The sequence below is a fragment of the Malaclemys terrapin genome (assembly GCF_027887155.1).
Source record: "Malaclemys terrapin pileata isolate rMalTer1 chromosome 20 unlocalized genomic scaffold, rMalTer1.hap1 SUPER_20_unloc_1, whole genome shotgun sequence".
NCBI lineage: Eukaryota > Metazoa > Chordata > Testudines > Emydidae > Malaclemys > Malaclemys terrapin.
The window spans coordinates 1,373,936-1,393,509 of record NW_026530188.1 but is presented as its reverse complement, the minus strand read 5'-3'; the positions used below and the strand labels follow the sequence as shown (position 1 = coordinate 1,393,509).

The 19,574-nt window shown below is 59.3% G+C and overlaps 1 protein-coding gene across 4 annotated transcripts; it reads right to left on the bottom strand.

Moving 5' to 3' along the window:
• Positions 1-570: 570 nt before the first annotated feature.
• On the bottom strand, positions 571-19,139 carry SLC38A5 (solute carrier family 38 member 5). 4 transcript variants are annotated; one of them, XM_054014800.1, is made up of 16 exons: positions 19,050-19,139; positions 9,634-9,811; positions 9,342-9,426; positions 8,650-8,765; positions 8,113-8,186; positions 7,920-8,012; positions 7,522-7,603; positions 6,750-6,832; positions 6,589-6,647; positions 6,267-6,419; positions 5,859-5,938; positions 5,600-5,700; positions 5,224-5,348; positions 4,904-5,048; positions 4,577-4,680; positions 571-4,387 (listed from the first exon to the last, which is right to left on the bottom strand). In XM_054014800.1, the coding sequence occupies exons 2-16, from the start codon at positions 9,723-9,725 to the stop codon at positions 4,283-4,285; spliced, it is 1,497 nt and encodes a 498-aa protein (XP_053870775.1). In that variant the 5' UTR covers positions 9,726-9,811; positions 19,050-19,139; the 3' UTR covers positions 571-4,282. The 4 variants fall into 4 exon arrangements, with proteins under 4 accessions (XP_053870775.1, XP_053870774.1, XP_053870773.1 ...); XM_054014799.1 differs by lacking the exon at positions 19,050-19,139 and adding an exon at positions 18,280-19,014; XM_054014798.1 differs by lacking the exon at positions 19,050-19,139 and adding an exon at positions 18,024-18,269.
• Between the last annotated feature and the right edge of the window lie 435 nt (positions 19,140-19,574).

Sequence of the window (19,574 nt, the reverse complement as noted above, 5' to 3'; positions counted from 1 at the left end):
GGAGAGCTGGGGGACAGGGGGGAAACCTGGCGATGGTTGGGGCCGGCCTGCCTCGCCGAGCAATGGGCGCAGGCTCTCGGCAAACTCAGGCAACGTTGCGTCCGCCTGGCGCCTGGTCTGTGGTTCCTATGCAGCCATTTGGGGGGGTGGGGGCATTTTCTGAGTCCGACGCACCTTCGGGGGTGTGGGGACCCCCCCCAAGTCAGAGGAGGGCAGCCTAGCTGTGCTGTGGGGGAGGGGCTGTTCCGGGAACTGGCTCAAGCTGCCTCTCTATGGTGGGTAATGTACCGCTAGGGCCCTGCCCCCAACCCCATGCCCCGTTCCTCCCCCCTTCCCCTCCCTGCAACACCCTCCTCCTTAACCCCCCCTCCTCCACACTCACCCCCCAACTTCCCTCCGCTGCCTCCTCCATCTCCCCCTCCCCTCCCCCCACCTTCCCCTCCTCCACACTCACCCCCTAACTTCCCTCCCCTGCCTCCTCCATCTCCCCCCATAACCCCCAGCCTTCCCCTCCCCTCATAGACCCCCCTTCCCTCTGACCCACACACACAGACAACTCAGGCAGGGGGAAAAAGTCCGGTTGTTATTTATTGAAACCCAGAGCGACCGTACAAAAGCCACCGGCTCCATGCATCTCTTTCACCTTGCGCTGCCCCTCCCCACAGCATTGCCCCCCCCAGTCATGGGGGGGAACCCCTGCTGAAATGGGGGGGGGGGTCTTTTGGCTTTGTCCGTAGCATTGGGGACGACGTGCTGACCAAAATAGTACTTTGAGGGGCCCTTTTATCCCCGCTCCCCCCCCCCCGGTAAAGCCTCATGCATCTGGAGTCACGTGAATCCAGGCAGGATCAATGGACCAAGACGCGGACTTTAGGGGCTGGCGGGACAAGGGTTTTCAGTTCGGGGAGCTGTCCCCGGTGCGATTATTCCATCCAGGCCAGCCCTGAATTAACCAGGCCTAGAACCCACCCACCCCAGAATCTGAACCCGGGCCCCTTCTACCAGCGTCCCCGAGCCCCAGGCAACGCCAGGCCCTGAAAAGGAAACGAGACGGTTTGGCAAACGTCCTGAGAGTTAGTAAGGGGGAAAGCTGAGTTTTGAGATCCTCCCATGAAGGCAAAAATCCCGCTTTCCAAAATGGTCTTTTTCTTGTTTCTCCTTCCGGGAAAGGACATTTGGGGGGGGACACAAGAGGGGGTTGGCAGCGTTGGCTGGACAGGACACGTCTCTTTTCCCAGCCCGACTGCCAGGGGAAGAACATGAGCTCTGCACAAGTTCGGAAACGTGTCTCTTTCCCCAGCTGTCGGCCCAAGAAAAGAGATCAGTCGCTCTGAGTCGGTTGCGTGATCGCCCAATTTTGGGAAGGGGGGTGTTCCCCCGGGTGGCTCGCAAAACGTCATTGTTTTCTTCGGCTCCGGGCCAGACCCGGAACCAGAGGATTCTGACAGATCTGTTGCGGCGCGGTAGCTTTAGTTGGACCGAGCCTTGATTTGTTTATCATGGCAGCCAATTTCCCCCACTGGCAAAACAAAAGTCATTTTGGGGGCCTCCCCACACACACTTTTCCGAAAAAATCAGAACATGGGGCGGGGGGGAGCAGATTTTTGTTTGAAACAGCGAGAATTTCCCATTTGAGGGTTTCGTATTTTGGGCAGGGGGTGGAGGGAAGCCTGAAAATGTTTGTTTCTCAAATGCTTCCTTCCAAAATGAAAACCCAAATTACGCCAGTAGAAAGGGAGAAACCAGTTTCTGGAGAGGGCGAAGATGGGAGCACTGGTGGTAGAACCCAGGAGTCCTGGCTCCCAGCTCTAACCACTGGGCCCCACTCCCCTCCCAGAGCCAGGGAGAGAACCCAGGAGTCCTGGCTCCCAGCTCTAACCACTAGGCCCCACTCCCCTCCCAGAGCCGGGGAGAGAACCCAGGAGTCCTGAGTCTCTGTAGGGCCCCTTTCTGCCAATATAACTGCTGTGTCAGGGCGGGGGCAGACTCACCAGGGTTGCGGTTGAATTTGGGGGGCAGGAGATGGCTACTGTGAAGCCAGGGGGCTGCACTGGGGGGGAGTGGGAGTTTAAGGCACTGGCTGAAGAGGCATTGAGTGCTAAGGCCACAGTGGTGGGGGAGCTGTGCAGATGTGGCTGGGGGTGTTGGGACTTTTCTGGGGGGGATAGTTCAGTGGTTTGAGCATTGGCCTGCTAAACCCAGGGTTGTGAGTTCAATCCTTGAGGGGGCCATTTAGGGATCTGGGGCAAAATCTGTCAGGGACGGTACTTGGTCCTGCTGTGAAGGCAGAGGACTGGACTTGATGACCTTTCAAGGTCCCTTCCAGCTCTATGAGATAGATAGGGAAATGGAGCCATCAGGGTGGGATGTAGAGGTTTCTGGAGGAAAAAATGTAGGCATAAGGATCCTTCTAGAAGGGAGATGGTGGCGTCGGGGCAAGATCTAGAGATCTCTGGAGGAGGAAGTGGTGGCGCTGGGATTTTTCTAGAGGAGAGAGAGGCACCACCGGGGTGAGATCTAGAGATAGCTGGAGGCAGAAGCAGAGGTGTCGGGATTTTTCTAGAGGAGGTGCCGGAGTGGGAACTATTCGTTTCTGGATGAAAAAACATAGGCACGAGGATTTTTCTGGAGGGGAGAAAGAGCCATTGGGACGAGATCTAGACGTTTCTGGAGGAGGAAGCAGAGGCTCCAGGATTTCTCGACAGGGCGGACAGAGCGTTCTCCGGCTCCGAGGGGGCACCTAACCTGGATTGTCTCCCACTCCGCGCTCAGGGAGGTGCCCCCCCCCCCCGACAGCCCTGTCCTTAACCTCTTGCTCTCTGAAGGGGCTGGGGCGAGCAGCATTAGTGACCCTCGGCTGTCTCTGGGTGGTGAGGTAGTTTGAAAAGAGAACCGAGACCCAGGGTTCGATAAACGCCCGCCCCGACACCCAGATGAAAGGGGGGCATTCAACTGGCTCGACCAGCGGCACCCCCGTGTGGTGGGGGGAGGGTGCTGACTTGGGGCGAATTCTGCACCGTGGTTGGGGCCTGTCCCAGGCGGCAAACAGGCCTGTAGGCGCACGGCTTCCCCTCCCGCCCCCAGCCCCGCTCAGGAAGCCAGGCGTCCCGGGTAGAACCCAGGTGTCCTAAGGCTCCATGGGACGCTCACCCCCTGCCTCCCCCATTACTGTAACAGTAACAGCGTCTCCTCCGGTCCCAGAGAATTCAGACACTCGAGGGTTAATCCTCAGCAGGATGGGAACACGCCCCTATCTCCCAGTGGGGAAACTGAGGCACAAAAAAGTGGACAGCCCATGGCCCCGTCGCTGGGGATGGGACCCAGGAGTCCTGGGGGGGTGTCACGATCCTGGCCCCAGCAGTGAGCCCGGCATCGCTCTTTGGTCTGGCTGCCGGCTCCGAATTAAATAAGAGCAATAAATAAGAGTGCCATGGATCCACCTGGCCCCCGCCCTGGCACAGTCAGATTCACAGTCCCTCTTCGACTGATGCCAGGGAATGAGTACAAGCGGGGGAGAGGGGGTGTTCCTGTCTCCATGGGAACCAAAGAGGTGGGAGGCATTGTCTGGAGGGAACTGTTGCTATGGGACCCCCCACCCACCCACTCCAGCAGTGGCCCAAGCGTTGTCACAGCAACAAAGGCCTGGTGTTGTTCCCCTGGGGACCTGCCATGTTGCCACGGCGACAGGGAGCTAAGGAGAACCCAGTTGCACTGTAGTCAGGCGACTCAGTAGTCGTGGGGAACCTGCCGTTGCCATGGCACCGATGGGCCAATCAGGACCTTTGTCCCATGGAAATGGGAGGCTGCCATGACTACAGGGCACACATAGGAGGGCCTTAGCGCCATTCCCATGGAAACCAGTCACTGCCAGGAGCTGTAGCGTTGCCACGGTAACAGTCAACCGATGGAAGGACCTTGGCACCGTTCCCATGGACACCAGTCGCTGCCAGGAGCTGTAGCATTGCCGTGGTAACAGGTGGCCCATAGAAGGGCCTTCGCACCATTTCCATGGAAACCAGTCGCTGTAGCATTGCCACAGTAACAGTCGATGGAAGGGCCTTGGCACCGTTCCCATGGACACCAGTCGCTGCCAGGGTCTGTAGCGTTGCCATGGTAACAGTCGGCAATGGGCGGCCCTAGCGTTGGTCTCAGCGTTGCCATGGCTGCAGCGGAGCAAGGGCCAATGGGAGGTGGCGGTGCCCTTGCCCCAGCGACGGCTGGGCCCCCCGAGCCGGCCCAGTGGGGTCCATGTGTCTGTGCCGGGGGTCGGCGGGGGGGCGGGTCAGTGCCCCCCGCTGCTGCTCCGTCCAGTCGTCACCCAGTCAGCCACGATGAAGCTGAGACTCATCACCATGAAAATGAAGCCGAGGGCAGCGAAACAAGCAGCCTGGGGGGCGGGAGGGGGAGGACAAGGTGAGCCCCAAAGTACAGCACAGAACCCTCCGCTGAGCTCCCCGCCCCCACCCCACAGCATGGCACCCCCCACCGAGCCCCCTACTCGCCACAGAATGGTGCCCCCGCACCGAGCCCCCCGCTCCCCAGGGCACTGCACCCACCCCCTCCCAGCGGTGGGTACCTGGATTTTTGGCCTGGATCTCAGCGGTTCTTTTTCATTGGGAACGATGCGGAGGTAGAAGATGCTGGGGAGGATAAAAATGAGACTGGGTGCGGAGGTGGCGCCTGGGAAGAGAGAGGAGAAAGGTCAAAGATGCAACTACCTCTGGGGTGGGGTGAGGCAGATGTGGAGCAGCCACACATAACGCCGCACAGGGATGGCTTGCCTGGCGCTGAAATGCAGCCACCTCCGGGGCGGGGCAACTGGAGAACAGCCACATATAATGCTGCATGGAGACACTTCGCCTTGGAGGGCCAACCCCCAGCCCATTTGAAGCCAGGGACTTACCAATGACTCCAAAGATATCCCGGATGTTAGGGACAAAGATGACCAGGAGATTGACCAAGAACAGAAGGCAGATAGCGATGCTCACATGCCGAACCCAGCTGAAATCCTTCCCGTGGAAGAGTAGCTGCTGGATGGCTCTGCGGATCTGGGAGGAGACAAGGAAAGAAGTAAGGGATATGGCGGTGGCTCACCCAGCACCGAGATGCAGCTGCCTCTGGGGTGCAGCAGCGAGGGAACAGCCACACATAACACCACACCAAGACAGCTCGCCCGGCGCCGAGATGCAGCCGCCTCTGGGGCAGAGCAGCCGGGACACATACCGGGAAGAGCACCACGGGCACTGTCAGTGTGACGGCCATCAACACGGCCAGGCGGACGCAGAGGATGAGCCGGTCCAGGGGATCCACCTCGCTGTACGTGTGCAGCATTTCTGGTTCGACGTTCCCTGTGGGACACGGAAGGGCCGGAGGGCCGGCCGTTAGCCGGGAGCCCAGCTGGGCCTGGTGAGGGGTGGAGGAACCGGGAGGGACGCACAGCCATAGCGTTGGGGTTGTAGGTGGGGGTGGAGGGCGGGGCTGGTCAGAGAGGGTGCTGGGGGCGCTGATGGGGTCAGTGCGGAGAGCGAGGGGGGAGCCGAGCCCTGGGAAGGGGACCCTGCGCCCCCTGCTGGAGGGGCCCAGCCCCGCACTGCCTTACCGTAGAAGGTGAGGTAGCCGAAGATGGCCGTCAGCAGGTACATGATGAACATGGCCAGGATGGAGACGTTCGCCACGCTCTGCATGCGCCGCCTCGAGGCTCTGGCGGGGGACAGAGGGGTCAAACGCCGCCCTGCCCCGGGGGCTGGCAGGGAGAACCCAGGAGTCCAGGTTCCCAGCCCCCCTACTGGACCCCACTCTCTTCCCACTGACTTGATGTCCCTGAACCCACCCAGCCCTTCCCTCTCCCCGCCCCTCACCTGCGCAGCTCTGTGTAGATGGGCAGCACCTCCGGGTGACAGACGAATGCGAAAGCCAAGATGGGGATGGTGTATGCGGTCTGCGGGGGGAAGGGAAGGGCTAACTGCTAGAGCCAGGAGAGAACCCAGGAGTCCTGACTCCCAGCCCCCCAGCTCTAACCACTAGACCCCACTCCCCTCCCAGAGCCAGGGAGAGAACCCAGGCATCCTGACTCCCAGCCCCCCAGCTCTAACCACTAGACCCCACTCCCCTCCCAGAACCAGGGAGAGAAGCCAGGAGTCCTGACTCCCAGCCCCCACAGCTCTAACCACTAGACCCCACTCCCCTCCCAGAGCCAGGGAGAAAACCCAGGAGTCCTGACTCCCAGGCCCCCTGCTCTAACCACTGGCCCCCACCCCCGCTCTCACCTGGGAGTTGACGGTGAAGGTCTGGGGCGTGCACTCGTCCCCAGTGGTGCTGGCGGCGCTGGTGCTGGCGTTGTGCCCGTTGTAGTAGACGAGGGGGGTCACGGGCTCGGTCCCGTTCAGCGGGCAGGAGATCTGGAACTTCTTGTAGATCACCTGGGGGGAGCCACGGGGGGGATGGGGCGGTGAGAGACATCCCTTCCCCAGCAGGGGTTACCCCCCCACCAGCCAGCCAGCCAGGGAGCTGGGAGCCAGGATGCCTGGGTTCTCTCCCTGGCGGGCAGGTGGGGGAGGGACAGCGGGTTGGGGGGCAGGGCGGACTCACCGAGATGAGGAAGAAGACCATGCAGGTCAGCGAGAGCCCGCTGGTGTACCCCAGATAGCCTGTGGGGGAGGGGAGAGAGGGTGAGACACGCAGGGCTGATCCTTACCAGCAGGGGGCGCCACCCCCACCCCCCCCATACACACACCCAACCCCACACTCACCGAGATGTTTCATGAGCGCCAGGGGAAGGATGACGCAGACACTGACGATGACAATTAGCACGTTGCCGTTCATGTACCAGCTCCTGGGAGACACGGGGGGGGGGGGTCAGCACCCCGCAAAGCCTCCTGCTGGGGGAGGCGGGGACGGAGCAGCTGGGAGCAGCCCTCCTCCCCCCCCCCGTGGCCAGCACCCCACAGCACCCCCTGCTGGGAGAGGCGGGGCCGAGGAGAAACACTCCTGCCTTGGGCCAGCCGATTCCTCGTGATTCCTCGGGAGCGGGACATGGGGGGGAGGGGGCAGGAACGGCCCCAGGTGACACGGGGGGGGGTGGGAATTAGAACCTTCTACGGGACCCACCAGGAGCCCTATGGAATTAGAGAGCTTCTTCTCCATGGCTCGATGCAATCCGTGGGGCCGAGAGTCCGGACTCCTGGGTTCTCTCCCTGGCTCTGGGAGGGGAGTGGGGGCTAGTGGTTAGAGCGGGGGGGACCGAGAGTCCGGACTCCTGGGTTCTCTCCCCGGCTCTGGGAGGTGAGTGGGGTCTGGTAGGATGGTGTGAGGGCAGGGCTGACTGTAGGGGATGAGGGCACCATGCCCAGGCAGGGAAGGCACGTGAACAGGAGAGCCAGATGTCCCCATTTATACAGGAATGTGGCCCGGGGCCTTTCCCCTCTAGTGGGTGGCGGCTCCCATCTGCCCACAGGGCAGGGGCTGGCTGGCAGTATGGCGGGAAAGGGGCCCGGGGCTAGTGCCCCACGTGATCTCACTCACCCGGTGTTCTCCGTCAGGCCCAGGAACGTCTGTATCACTAGAGGCAACTCATATTTCACAATGTACAGGTAACTGGACATGGCTGCAAAACAAACACCAGCGTCAGGACTCCTGGGTTCTCTCCCTGGCTCTGGGAGGGGAGTGGGGGCTAGTGGTTAGAGCAGGGGGGGCTGGGAGCCCGGATGCCTGGGTTCCCTGCCCGGCTCTGGGCAGGGAGTGGGGGCTAATGGGTTAGAGCAGGGGGGGCTGGGAGCCAGGACGCCTGGGTTCTCTTCCCGGCTCTGGGAGAGGAGTGGGGGCTAGTGGTTAGAGCAGGGGGGGCTGGGAGCCAGAACGCCTGGGTTCCCTGCCCAGCTCTGGGCGGGGAGTGGGGCCTAGTGGCTAGATCAGACTCTCACCTCCCGTGTTGTGCACACAGATGACCACCGCTGCCACCACCTTGCCGCCCGGGCCGAATGCTCGGTAACCCAGCTGTTCGTAGGCGCGGATCCCTGCACGGGAGGGAAAAGACAGGAGTTAGAGAGCGTCGGCGCCCCCGGCTGGGCGAGCCAGGGCTGGAGGAGCCGGGAGCTTCCCCTCCCCCCCACTCACCTACGACGCCGGCACATTTCAGCAGCAGGTGGATGGAGTAAGCGGAGAGCATGGCGATGCAGATCAGTAGCACGCTGCAAAGAGAAAGGTGGGCAGCTGGAAGTTCCCCTCCCGGAGCTAGAGAGAGAACCCAGGAGTCCTGGCTACCAGCCCCCTGCCCCTCCGACCATTAGATCCCACTCCCCTCCTAGAGCTAGGGAGAGAACCCAGGAGTCCTGGCTCCGTTTGCTATAGCTCCCACCCATCGGCGCTGCCTGGTGGAGGAGGAGTATATCTCACTGATCCCAGCACTGCGATCTTCCCTGGGCAGTGCCCTGTGGGGGCAGCAGTGACCCCAGCATGGCGATCTTCCCCTGGGCAGTGCCCTGTGGGGGCAGCAGTGACCCCAGCATGGCGACCTTCCCCTGGGCAGTGCCCTGTGGGGGCAGCAGTGACCCCAGCATGGCGACCTTCCCCCGGGCAGTGCCCTGTGGGGGCAGCAGTGACCCCAGCATGGCGACCTTCCCCCGGGCAGTGCCCTGTGGGGGCAGCACTCACATGAAGAGCGCAATGCCCGTGTTGCTCATGGCGTAGGCGAGGCCCAGGATGCCGCTGCCCATGATGGCGTTGCTGAGGTTAAAGACCGACATCCCAAACGACGTCTTCCCCTCGAACTGCGGGTAAGAGAGAGAGACGGGGCGGGGTGAGAGCCTGGGGGAGGGCAGAGGTCAAAGGGCAGGGGAGGAAAGGGCAAGGGTCAGAGGACAAAGAACAAAGCAATTAACGGAGCGGACAACGGCCAAAGAACACATTGCATGAATAGGAGGGCAAGGGTCATACACCAAAGATCAAAGGTCAGCGAGGAGAGGGCAAAAATCGGAGGTCAAAGATCAAACCACTTCAAGGCGAGGACAAGCGTCAGAGGTCAAAGGACAACGGGGCGGCCAAAGAGGAAGGGCAACGAGAAAGTGCAAAGAGCTGAAGGCAAGGGTCAGAGGTCAAAGAGCAAAAGAGGAGGGGCAAGCTCCGAGGTCAAAGGGCAAAGGACAGTGAGGGTCAGAGGTTAAAAGCGCCATGGGGTGTGGCATCAATGAAAGGTCAAAGAGCAGGGGTCAAAGGGGACATCGGGCGAGGGTCCAATGAAATGTCAAAGGGCAGGGGTCAAAGAGGCGAGGGACTACTCAAAGGACTGGCTGCCGGGGGTTGGGATCAGCTCTGCGTCGGGGCCCGGACGCCTGGGTCCCACTTACGTCGGTGAACTGGCTCAGCTTCTTGCTGGTGGTGTGGGGCAGGAAGCCCTCCTGCTCGGCCGCCGTCACCTCCGCTGCGGGGTCCCTGCAAGGGGAAGGGCCGCAGGGTGAGCGGGCTGCGAGCTCGGATGCCTGGGTCCCTTCCCCAGAGCCTCCCCCTCCCCGATGCAGGGGTTGCCCGCCCAGATGCCCCCGGTAGCCCTGGTTACTCACCCAGATACCTCCATTACTCCCTCCACTAGCCCCCCGATACCCTCGTCCGTTCCCGCCCCCCCGGCCCCCTGATACTCACCCATCTTCCAGGCCGCTGGCTTTGTCACACTCTGGGACAGACCCGTTTAACATCTCCAGCCCCTCCTGCTCCTCCATCTTCTGCAGCTCCATGGCGGACGCGGGCCGGTTCAGGGTGTGGACGGGGTGTGTGTGTCAGAGATCACACCTGGGGCACAGCGCATGGGTCACCTTCCCACCTAGAAACCCAGAGAAAAGGGTCAGCCAGGAATGCCCCCACCCAAACGAAGGAGAAGCTCATTCCCAGCGTGGGCTGGGGGGACTGGGAGCCAGGACTCCTGGGTTCTTTCCCTGGCTCTGGGAGGGGAGTGGGTGCTGGTGGTTAGAGCAGGGGGGGCTGGGAGCCAGGACTCCTGAGTTCTCTTCCCGGCTCTGGGAGGGAAGTGGGGGCTGGTGGTTAGAGCAGGGTGGGCTGGGAGCCAGGACTCCTGGGTTCTCTCCCGGTCTCTGGGAGGGGAGTGGGGTCTAGTGGTTAGAGCAGGGGGGGCTGGGAGTCAGGACTCCTGGGTTCTCTCCCAGGCTCTGGGAGGGGAGTGGGGTCTAGTGATTAGAGCAGGGCGGGCAGCAGGGGACTGTCTCCTAGGATGGCCAATGGCATGAACACAAGATTCGCCGCTGCCCGTCAGCCGGGCTCCCGCGAACGAAATCTGAACGCAAAGAGGCAATGGCCCTGACGGATCCACCCCCAAGACGGCATCTTCCAATCATCCCCGGTCAAGAATTCACAGATCTCAAGCTCAGTTGGGACTTCCGGGATCACCGAATCCGAGCTCCGATACAACCCCTGGGCAGATCTTTTAGCAAAACACCCCATCTTGACCGCAAACTGGCCCGTGATGGCAGTACAGCTGAGACGCGTGTTTATCCCGCAGGAAATCAAGAACTTTACATCCAAAAGTTGTTGGTTTTTTCCCCATCAAAGACTGGCCTTTTTGCTCAGTCTGAGACTTTCACCCAAAACGTCTCGGGGAACTTTTGGGTCGTTGGTCGTTAAGCCTCCAATTTTCTGAATTCTGCAACGTCGCGTCGTCTAACCAAGCTGATTTTCTCCTTTGAAAGTTGCATTTTGCCACGTGAGCTAATTTCCGAAATGGTCCCTTTTCCCCTCTACGTTCGAAATGCCACTTTTTCAAATGCAGCCACCGTTTCTATTTTTAGAAACGCCAAAATTTCTACTGGACGTTTTCTCATTTCAAAGCCTCAGTTTGTCCAATGAATCCATTCTTTCTAATTCTGACATTTCAGTGTTCCTAACAAAAACACGTGTTACATTTGGAACTGTTGGTTTACCTAAACCATCCAAATTATCTCACACTGACATAGCTGAGTTTCTAATAAGGCAAATATTCCCAAGTTCAAACTGTTTTCATTGAATCACAGTTTCTATTTTTGACATTGAAAATGTCCTGAATAAACTTTTGCTCTATTTCTGAAATGTCAACATTTCCAATTAATCCATTTTCCTCATTTTGAAACGTCAGATTTGCTAATGAAACTACTTGAAAAACACCGGGACGTCCATTCATCTCGTTAAGCCAAGTTCTTTATTTTGGAAGTGTCCAACTTTGTAGCGTTGGACATTCAAAATGTCCTTTTCACTTTTGAAAACTTTTGAAATATCAAATGTTTCTAATCAGAGTCATCACATCTTTCCAGTTTTTACATTTCAAAAGTTCTAATTACTACAATTTGCTTCAATTTCCAATTTCACAAACAATCCTCTTTTGAAAATGGATTTTTTTTTAAATTTCCAATTTTTAAACGTCTTGATTCAGCCAATCCTCCTCATTTTGAATTTGCCGCCCAATCCAATTTCCAAATCTTCACTTTTCAAAGTTCCTAATTAGCCTCTTTCTTGAAACTGCTCCCTTTTCGATGATTAAATTCCGATTTCTGTACATTTCAAACGTCCTAAGTAACCCAGTTTCCTACAGGTGAAATGTCCCATTTTCGAATCAGTCAGGCCCGGCTCGTCAAACGCATTTCGGTGCCTAATTCCCTTTGACTGATGAAATCTGAGCACGTTGAGTGCCGTGAAATGGACAATTTCTCCTCTCCCAATCCTTAACACGCGGGAGCAGAATTAGACACGGGATTACAAGCGAGGCTTTGTCCACAGGCATTAACACTTCCCGATCTCGGCTGGAAAAACCTCGCCTGATCCATCCTGTCACACCAACCACCTGGGGGGGGCGGGGTTTCATGTGACTCATCCCTTCCTCCCCCCATACCGAGAGCAAAGCAATAGTTGAACCGATTGCCTGGTGGTGGGGAGGGGGGTGCCCACTGGTGGATGCAATAAGCTGATCACAAAGAAGCCTCCCCCCTGCCCACAATTTTTCAGGTGGGGAAACTGAGGCACAGCTAGTCATCCCAGGTCCTGGGAGGCCTAGAATAGCTTCCCAATCACTCAACAACACTTCCCCTCCGTGATGGGACAGAGAGAATGTCACCAACAAACTCACGGCACTGGGAGGGGAGTGGGGTCTAGTGGTGAGAGCAGGGGGGGCTGGAGCCAGGATTTCTGGGTTCTCTCCCGGGCTCTGGGAGGGGAGTGGGGGCTGGTGGTTAGAGCAGGGGGGCTGGGAGCCAGGACTCCTGGGTTCTCTCCCCGGCTCTGGGAGTGGAGCGGGGGCTAGTGGTTAGAGCAGGGGGCGCTGGGAGCCAGGACTTCTGGGTTCTCTCTCTGGCTCTGGGAGGGGAGTGGGATCTAGTGGTTAGAGCAGGGGGGGCTGGGAGTCAGGACTCCTGGGTTCTCTCCCCGGCTCTGGGAGGGGAGTGGGGGCTAGTGGTGAGAGCAGGGGGCACTGGGAGCCCAGACTCCTGGGTTCTCTCCCCGGCTCTGGGAGGGGAGTGGGGGCTAGTGGTGAGAGCAGGGTGTGGCAGAGTCAGCGGGTTGGCTAATGTCTTCAGTAACGGAGCGGCAGGGAACGCGCGGGAACAGCGGCCGCCCGCAGGTTGTGCACCCGTCTTGGCTGGGTGGGGTGGGAAGGCGCCTGGCTCCCCCTAAGGGCAGGAGCTGGCGCTGCGCCCGTTCCTGCATTTCCCACATGCTGGGGCTTAACTTTGATGCCTGATCCCTCAGGACAGGACGGACACGCCCGGTCTCCTGGGTTCTATTCTCGGCTCTAGGAGAGGAGTGGGGTCCGATGGTTAGAGCACAGGGGGCTGGGAGCCAGGACTCCTGGGTTCTCTCCCTGGCTCTGGGAGGGGAGTGGGGGCTGGTGATTAGAGCGGGGGGCTGGGAGCCAGGACTCCTGGGTTCTCTCCCCGGCTCTGGGAGGGGAGTGGGAGCTGGTGGTTAGAGTGGGGGGCGGGGGGGGGGAGGCTGGGAGCCAGGACTCCTGGGTTCTCTCCCTGGCTCGGGGAGGGGAAGGGAGTCTAGTGGTTAGAGCAGGTGCATGGGGTGGGTGGGTGGGACTGGGATCCCGGACACCTGGGTTCTACTTCCTTGCTCAGATCAGTCCCAGTCTGAGGCTCCCTGCCTCGCCTTCCTGTTCCTGCCCCGAGGTGGCAGCGGCCCACCCTGCTCGGGCCCCAACCTCTAGCTTCCCCCTCCCCCCCCCCCCAGCAAAGCTGGGCCCTGGCATCGGAAACTGAGACTGGGGGAAAGGTCAGGAAGGGCCAGGTGCTGATGTGGCACAAGGCCTTGAGGAGCTGCCCAGGGCACCCCACTACCAGAGACCGGGAGAGAACCCAGGAGTCCGGCTCCCAGCCTCCCCTGCTCTAACCACCAGCCCCCACTCCCCTCCCAGAGCCGGGGAGAGAACCCAGGAGTCCTGGGGTCCCTTCAGGTGACCCTCACACAGAGGTGGTCTCGCCTCGAGGCTTTGGAGTTGTTGGGAGATGTTTGATTTTTCACCTCCCAGCACCCTGGAACCTACACTGGGGTCGGGGCAGCGAGGGGTTAACCCCGGCCCATACCTCAGAAAGGTCTTTGGGAGGGTGTGTGTGTGTGTGGGGGGGATGTGCAGCTCCAGAGCAGGGGGAGGCTGGAAGCCCGGACTCCTGGGTTCCCTCCCCAGGGCACCCCACAACCAGAGCTGGGTTAGAACCCAGGGTCCGGCTCCCAGCCCCCCTGCTCTAACCATCAGACCGCACTCCCCTCCCAGAGCCGGGCAGAGAACCAAGGAGTCCTGGCTCCCAGCCCCCCCTGCTCTAACCACTAGTCCCCACTCCCCCCCAGGGCCGGGCAGGGCCCCTAGCTCCCAGGCAGCCGCAGCGGCTGTGGGATGAGAACACAACACGTGCTGCCGCTGGCTGGGGGGGGGGGGACGACACAGAAATGGTGGGGGTGGGGGAGGGGAGGATATGGGGGGGACGTTGGGGGGGGGCGCTGGGATTTAACCACTCATGTGCTGGAGAGAAAATAGCCAACACCAGAGCACCCCCCAACTTGCTGACCCCCCCCCAGAAAGGTGTGGGAAAGGCCCCCCCCTGCAGACCCTCCCAATGAGATAGGGGCCATGGGTGGGTACAATGCTCCCCCCCCATCTGTCTGCCCCCCCCATCCGCGGCCCCCCGCCCCGGCCTCTGCCGCCGCCCCCCCCCCCCCCACCAGGGCGGCTGATGCAACCGCCTCATGGCCTTGCACCAGGAGTTGTGTCTCCCCCCGCGCACACCCACAGCCGGCATTTCACACTCACCCGTGCGAGGAGGGAAGGGGGGAGCAGGCCGGCCGGGGAGATCCGGGGTCGGGCCGGTGTGTGTGTGTGTGTGTGTGTGTGTGTGTGTGTGTGTTGGGGGGCGTCTCACGCCGAGCCACACGCTCCCCCAGCCGCACGCCCGCGCCAAGAGACGTCCCCGGCCAATCACACCCTGCGCAGGCGGGCAGGCGTGAGGCAGGCGCACAACGTGCAGATGGGCACAGGACACGACAGCCCCGCAACACAACACAGATCCACACACACAAAGAGCCCGCTGGCCCTGCACAACCACACCCCCCGCAACACAACACAGATCAACACACACACACAGCCCGCTGGCCCTGCACAGTGACACCCCCTGCAACACAACACAGATCAACACACACACACAGCCCGCTGGCCCTGCACAGTGACACCCCCTGCAACACAACACAGATCAACACACATACACAGCCTGCTGGCCCCGCACAACCACACTCCCTGCAACACAATACAGATGAACACACAGACATACACAGCCCACTGGCTCTGCACAATCCCTCCTGCAACACAACACAGAGATTAACACACACTCACACAACCTACTGGCCTTGCACAACAACACCCACTGCCATGCAACACACAGATCAACACACACACAAACAGCCTGCTGGCCCTGGACACCAACACCCACTGCAGCACGACACCCCCCTCCTTCTGCCAACACACACAGATCAACACACAAACATACAGTTCAACACACACACTCTAAAGTGTTCCCAACACACAGCCTCTTGGGTCTACACCACAACATCTCCTCCAGCACGACACACATACATGTCACCTCCTGTGCCCCCTCCCACACACACAACACCCAGAATTGGCTGTGCCCAGTACAACCGCACACCTGCCAACACACAACACGCACCTCCTATCCCAAAACTGATCAATTCACCCCTGCCTACCCCCCAACACACACACACACACACACAGCCAGCTGTCCCCAATGCAATCACACACCTGCCAGTCCCACGGCACACACAATCCACACATGCATGCCTCTGCTTCCTCCCAACACAACGGGTACGCATGGACCAACATCCACACACACACAGAGCTGGGTTTGTTCCCTCCAGCAGGGGGACACACCCACAAACACACCGCCACTCCCACTAAAGAAACATACACACCTAGTGGTTGGGGGGGGGAGGTGAGGAGGGCTGGGAGCCAGGACTCCTGGGTTCTCTCCCCGGCTCCAGGAGGGCAATGGGGGCTAGTGGTTAGAGCGGGGGGCTGGGAGCCAGGACTCCGAGTGCTTTACCCCACTGGACCCAGCTACTCCAGCCCTGGCCTCTCCTAGCAGGGGGCGCTGTGGGGACTGTGGGGCAGGGCGCTGGCTGTGGGGGGAGCGCCGGGTCCAGCTGGCAGCTGTGGGAGTTTCCACCACGCACTGTGATGTGTGTACACAATCCGCTGGGATTCATGTCTCTATAAGGGCCAGTGGCGGGTGCGTCTCGGGGCCGCGTTCTGCCTTCGCCTTCCCCTTCGGGCCCTGACGCTAACGGCTTTGCATCTGACAGAAGTTTTAATTAGGCCTCATGGCTAATTGGCTGTAATTATTCTGGTGTTCGTTAAAATATCCCGGGGGGAGCACTAACATAATTATAGTTAGCAGCCGTTGAGGGTGTGTCAGAGTCAGGAACAGCTAATTACCAGGCAGAGAGGAACCCAGGAGTCCTGGCTCCCAGACCCCCCTGCTCTAACCACCAGACCCCACTGCCCTCCCAGAGCTGGGGAGAGAACCCAGGAGTCCTGGTTCCCAGCCCCCCCGCTTTAACCACTAGACCCCACTCCCCGAGCCAGGGACAGGACCCAGCCTGGGCTGGTCAGAGCCGGGGAAGCAGATGGGAGTCAGGAGGGGGGAACCCCAGTGGCCTTGCATTGCTGTCCCCCCATACGCCCCCCCCACCCAACTAGCGTCCTGCCCCGCTGCCCACAGCACCCCCTGCTGGGCAAGGTCAGGGACTGCACCAAGAAGGGACAGGAGAGGTGGGGGGTAAACTCAGACCCCTTGCAAACCCCAGGGCTCCCACCCCCACCCCATGCTCCTGCGCCCTTGCCAGCCGCGGCCTGGGAAGCTGGATAAACTAATCGCTGGACCACAACGCGCGCCACACCCATCAGCGACGCCCCCCCATGTGCTTCCCCGCCCTTCCCTCCCCTCCCCCATTACAGAGCGTCCCATTCACCTGCACCCAGCGGGGGTGTTGCCTGAGATGCGGCCTTCAGCATTTGTCCCAGTGTAGAGAGGGTGGGGTCAGGTGGAACGGTGTAGAAACACCTTTACCCTCAGCAGTGCAACAGACATTGTTACTGCTAGTGCAACACACAGTGTTAGCAACGCCGTTACCTTCAACAACACTACAAACGCTGTTCCTGCTAATGCTACAGATGGTGTTAGCAACACCGTTACCCACAGCTGCACTACAAACACTGTTCCTATTAGTGCTGCACAGGGTGTTAGCAACACCGTTACCCTCAACAGCGCTACAAACGCTGTTCTCGCTAGTGCTGCAGGCGGTGTTAGCAACACTGTTACCCTCAACAGTGCGCAGACACAGTTACTACTCATGCTACAACCATTAGCAACATCAATACCCTCCACAATGCTACAGACCCCATTACTGCTAGCGCTACAGTGTTAACAACACCGTTACCCTCAACAATGCTACAGACATCATTCCTGCTCATGCCACACACAGTGTTAGCTACACTGTTACTGCTCACACTGTTGCCAGAAATACTCCAAACCGTTATCACTCACGTTGTTGCTACTGCTACAACAAATAGTATCATTAACATCACCACAAACACAGTGATAGTGAACTTTGTCACTCATACTCCAAGACTGTTACCCCAATGCTGGGAACACCATAATCCCCTGATTTATGCTACTGACACTATCACTAGTTGTAGGAACGTGGTAACCACTGATGTTATAACCACTAATCCTACAAGTAACATCACCATAACCCCGTCACTGCTCCCAATAATACAGCCATCCCTGCCACTCCAGTTGTTACCTCTGATTCTCCAGTCACGACCCACATTGTAAGCACCATTACTACTTACAGTTATTACTCCAATTGTTACCACTGTTACTCCAAAGAGTTACTAGCCAGATGGTACCACCAATACACCAGAGAGTTATTAGTGAAATCAATGCCACTAATACTGCAAGTAGTTACTACTAAAATTGTTACAAGTAATACTCCAAAAAGTTACTAATGGTCCAAAGGGTCACTACTCACACTGATACCACTAATACTGCAAAGAGTTACTAATACTCTAAATGGCTACTAGTCAAATGGACACAGCCAGTATTCCCAAGTTAATACTCAAATGGACATCACTAATACTCCAAAGAGTTACTAGTCACATCAATAACATTATTGTGCCAGTTATTAATACTCCAACTAGCTACTACTTGAATCAATACCACTAATACTCCAACGAGTTACTAGTCAAATCGATATCACTAATACTCCAAAGAATTACTAATGCTCCAAATGGTTACTACTCAAATCAATACCACTAATACACTATGGAGTTACTACACAAATTGCTAACATCAATACTCCAAAGAGTCACTACTCAAATAGATCCCACTAATACTCCAGCTAGTTACTACTCAAGTTGATATCACTCATATGCCAGAGTTACTCACATCAATTCCATTAATACTACAGACAACCTGAGTACTTACAATCGTTACCACTAATTCCAGGATCAATGTTACTCCTCAAATCCTCCCCAATAGTAGGCACCGCAGCTGCTATTCGCCTTGTTCCTGAGATTTCTGTCCCTGTTAACAGCTCCGACTCGCGCTGCTCTGTCCAGTGGCCAATTTCTCTCCAAAAAGAAAGAGATCGTTCACATTTCCAGAGCAACTTTTCAACACTTAAGAGGAGGAGGAGCCTCCCAGCTACTCAGACAAGGAATAGCCACTGGAAGACAGTCACCTCTGGCTTTGAAGTCGGAAAATTGCAGTCAGGATTCCTGGGTTCCCTCCCCGGCTCTGGGAGGGAAGTGGGGTCTAGTGGTCAGAGCACGGGGGGGGGGGGCGCTGGGAGCCCGGACTCCTGGGTTCTCTCCCCAACTCTGGGAGGGGAGTGGGGGCTGGTGGTTAGAGCGGGGGGGCTGGGAGCCAGGACTCCTGGGTTCTCTCCCTAGCTCTGGGAGAGGAGTGGGGGCTGGTGGGGGAAGGGGAGGGCTGGGAGCCAGGACTCCTGGGTTCTCTCCCCAGCTCCGGAAGGGGAGGGGTGGGCTGGGAGCCAGGACTCCTGGGTTCTCTCCCCAGCTCCGGGAGGGGAGTGGGGGCTGGTGGGTTAGAACAGGGGGGGCTGGGAGCCAGGACTCCTGGGTTCTCTCCCCAGCTCCGGGAGGGGAGTGGGGGCTGGTGGGTTAGAACAGGGGGGGCTGGGAGCCAGGACTCCTGGGTTCTCTCCCCGGCTCCTGGAGCGGAGTGGGGTCTGGTGGGTTAGAGCAGGGGGGGCTGGGAGCCAGGACTCCTGGGTTCTCTCCCCAGCTCCGGGAGGGGAGTGGGGGCTGGTGGGGGAAGGGGAGGGCTGGGAGGCAGGACTCCTGGGTTCTCTGCCCGGCCCTGGGAGGGAACAGCTGGCCAGCTGGCACCGGGAGGGAGGCCACAGGTTCAGGCTGGGACACGCCAAGTTCTGGCAGGTCAGGACGCCCCAGGCTGAGTCCCGCACGTGGCGGGCCCCACATCACTCACCCTGGGAGCGGCGCGGAGGGTCCCGGCGCGGGCGGCGGAGCGGGCGGACTGGGGGAGCCGGGCGGGGCGCAGGCTGGGAAGGGATCAGGTTACCATTGCATCAGATCCCCGGGCCACGCTGCTGGGGCACATCCGGCTGTGGGAGGGGACCGGACCCGCTGGGGGCCCGGACTCCTGGGTTCTATTCCCCGGGGAGGGGAGTGGGGGCTGGTGGGCTACAGCAGGGAGGGGCTGGGAACCGGACTCCTGGGTTCTCTACCAGCTCTGGGAGGGGAGTGGGGTCCAGTGGTTACAGCAGGAGGGTGTCCTTTTAATCCAGTTCCCCTTTAGGACCCTGCCTCGGTTTACCCTGAATCACCCTAGTCCGTTTTTGTTAAAAAATCCCACTGTGGCCATTGATTCCCCGGGCTTAACTCCCCCCCCCCCCCATCTCCCGGAAACACGCGGCAACCCTCAGCCCTGGCCGGGTTAGAAACTGACAGAGCCGGAGCCGCCCAGGCCAGCAGGGACCCTGGGGAGCCCCTG